The following is a 2,109-nucleotide window of genomic DNA, read 5'->3' on the forward strand; positions in this document are numbered from 1 at the left end:
ATTATTGTTTTTACTGTATTTTTGATTAAATAAATGCAGCCTTGGTAGGCAAAAGAGACAGTAACAAATCAAAAACATCAACAAAAACAATAATTATTCCAAACCTTTGACCTGTGATTAGAGCTGTGCAATATATCGAAATATCCCAAATGTACATATCGCAATATGCTTACAATATTTGGGGCCATGAACAAAAGACAAAGAGAAAATCACTCACTGCTCTTACCTAAATAACTTTTGTAGCTTAAAATAAGAATCAGTGCATATTGAATAGTATCGCATATCGCATTTTTCTTCAATATCGCACAGCCCTACCTGTGATGTATTATTTTTCATACCTAAAGTTCAGGACCAAAACAATTCCTAACCCTAAGTATTAAAGTGTGTAAATTTTGAGCAGTCAGACTTACGTTTTGTCCTAGCAGATGATAAAACGGGCAAAATAGTCTATAGATTTGCATTCGAAACAAGGATCTGAGCCACGTTTAAGGTCTTTGCACACTGAGTCCGAACTTTTTGCACGTTAAAAAATAAATACAACCTCCCGTTGTGTCAATCACGTTTACACACTGCCTTCGAAACTTTCGTCCGTCATAAAAGAAATTAAGACCAGGTTCGATTGTCTGCGTTTTTACATCCATAGCAAGCATTTTTATAGGAAAGGATGACACATACGGAAAAACAAAACAAAAAAATGTATATGAAATTTCGGACTCGGTGTGCAAGGACCTTTAGAGAGCAAAACATCATTAACAGTTGCATAATGGCACATTTTATTTGTATTTGTGTCCATTTCTCTCTTGCAGACCCTTCAGGCCGTCTCTCAGCGGTGACCGGCGGGATCTTTCACCGGACTCACGCACACCAGGCCACGTCACACGCACCTGCTCGGATAACATTCCCAAAGGAGCCACACGTGGACTGATCAGTTTTAAAATGAACAAACAATCCTTTCAGGGGAACAGGACACCCAATAAGGTGTCCGAGACGCCTGGTTTCAGAGCCCAGTGTCAGACTCCCACCGCAGGGAGAGACTTCACAGGAAACAACAGGTGAGAATCTGAACCATGGTATGGTGGTTTGTGCCTGTGGTCTAGAGCAGGAGATTTCACTATGATCTAGTGGGTTTTATACCATATATGTTTATTTGTTTCAGATGGAGACCCAAAAGAGCATCGGATACTCTTCTCTGCCATGATGAGAACCATACGGGCGCGTCTGAAAGCTCTTCTTTCAAGATCCGTAGAGGTACATCCCTGTCTTAAGTATCAATATTTTATATAAAACATTTTTTTTTTTTTTGAGAAATTGTTAAGATTTAGTTGGCTTTATTTTTTTATATTTTCCAATTCCATTTTAATTTTAATTTTGTGTTTTTGTCAGTTTTATTAGTTGTACGGGTTTTTATTCCTTTTCTTTAAGATTTAGTTATTATTTTTATTATTTTTTTTTAGTTTTAATCATTTTAGCACTTAAAAGAAAGTCAGAAATATAGCTTCAGAAATGTTTAACAGAAACAGTTCATTTAACATTTTCTAAATATTAAAAACATGATAACATAATAAAAAAATCATGATTTATGAGTTATTATGAGTTAGAACACGAGTTATCGGTTTTTGCAAATAAACTCTTCATATATAGGCTAGGCCTATATATATATATATATAGAGAGAGAGAGAGAGAGAGAGTTAGTTATAGTTCTGTGTTGATGTCCTCTGTATCTTGAAAGCAAAGCCAGCTGATCTACAGGAAGTGTATTTTATTACTCAGAGTCATTTTTTTTTTTTTTGAGAAATTGTTAAGATTTAGTTGGCTTTATTTTTTTATATTTTCCAATTCCATTTTAATTTTAATTTTGTGTTTTTGTCAGTTTTATTAGTTGTACGGGTTTTTATTCCTTTTCTTTAAGATTTAGTTATTATTTTTATTATTTTTTTTTAGTTTTAATCATTTTAGCACTTAAAAGAAAGTCAGAAATATAGCTTCAGAAATGTTTAACAGAAACAGTTCATTTAACATTTTCTAAATATTTAGTTATTTTATTTTTCAATTTTAGTAATTTTAGTACTTAAAGGGTTAGTTCACCCAAAAATGAAAATTAGCCCACAA

The 2,109-nt window shown here is 33.2% G+C and overlaps 1 protein-coding gene across 2 annotated transcripts in view; it reads left to right on the forward strand.

Annotated features, from left to right (window-relative positions):
• The window catches only part of LOC107704544 (sentrin-specific protease 7-like), a 46,721-nt gene that overhangs the window by 2,988 nt on the left and 41,624 nt on the right, over positions 1-2,109 (forward strand). For both annotated transcript variants that reach the window (XM_016507482.1, XM_016507483.1), the window contains exons 4-5: positions 807-1,052; positions 1,157-1,248. In XM_016507482.1, the coding sequence (XP_016362968.1) occupies positions 807-1,052; positions 1,157-1,248 (338 nt within the window). The remainder of the gene's footprint in view (positions 1-806; positions 1,053-1,156; positions 1,249-2,109) is intronic.

The sequence above is a fragment of the Sinocyclocheilus anshuiensis genome, unplaced genomic scaffold, assembly GCF_001515605.1.
Source record: "Sinocyclocheilus anshuiensis isolate Anshui unplaced genomic scaffold, SAMN03320099.WGS_v1.1 scaffold2038, whole genome shotgun sequence".
Classification (NCBI taxonomy): domain Eukaryota; kingdom Metazoa; phylum Chordata; class Actinopteri; order Cypriniformes; family Cyprinidae; genus Sinocyclocheilus; species Sinocyclocheilus anshuiensis.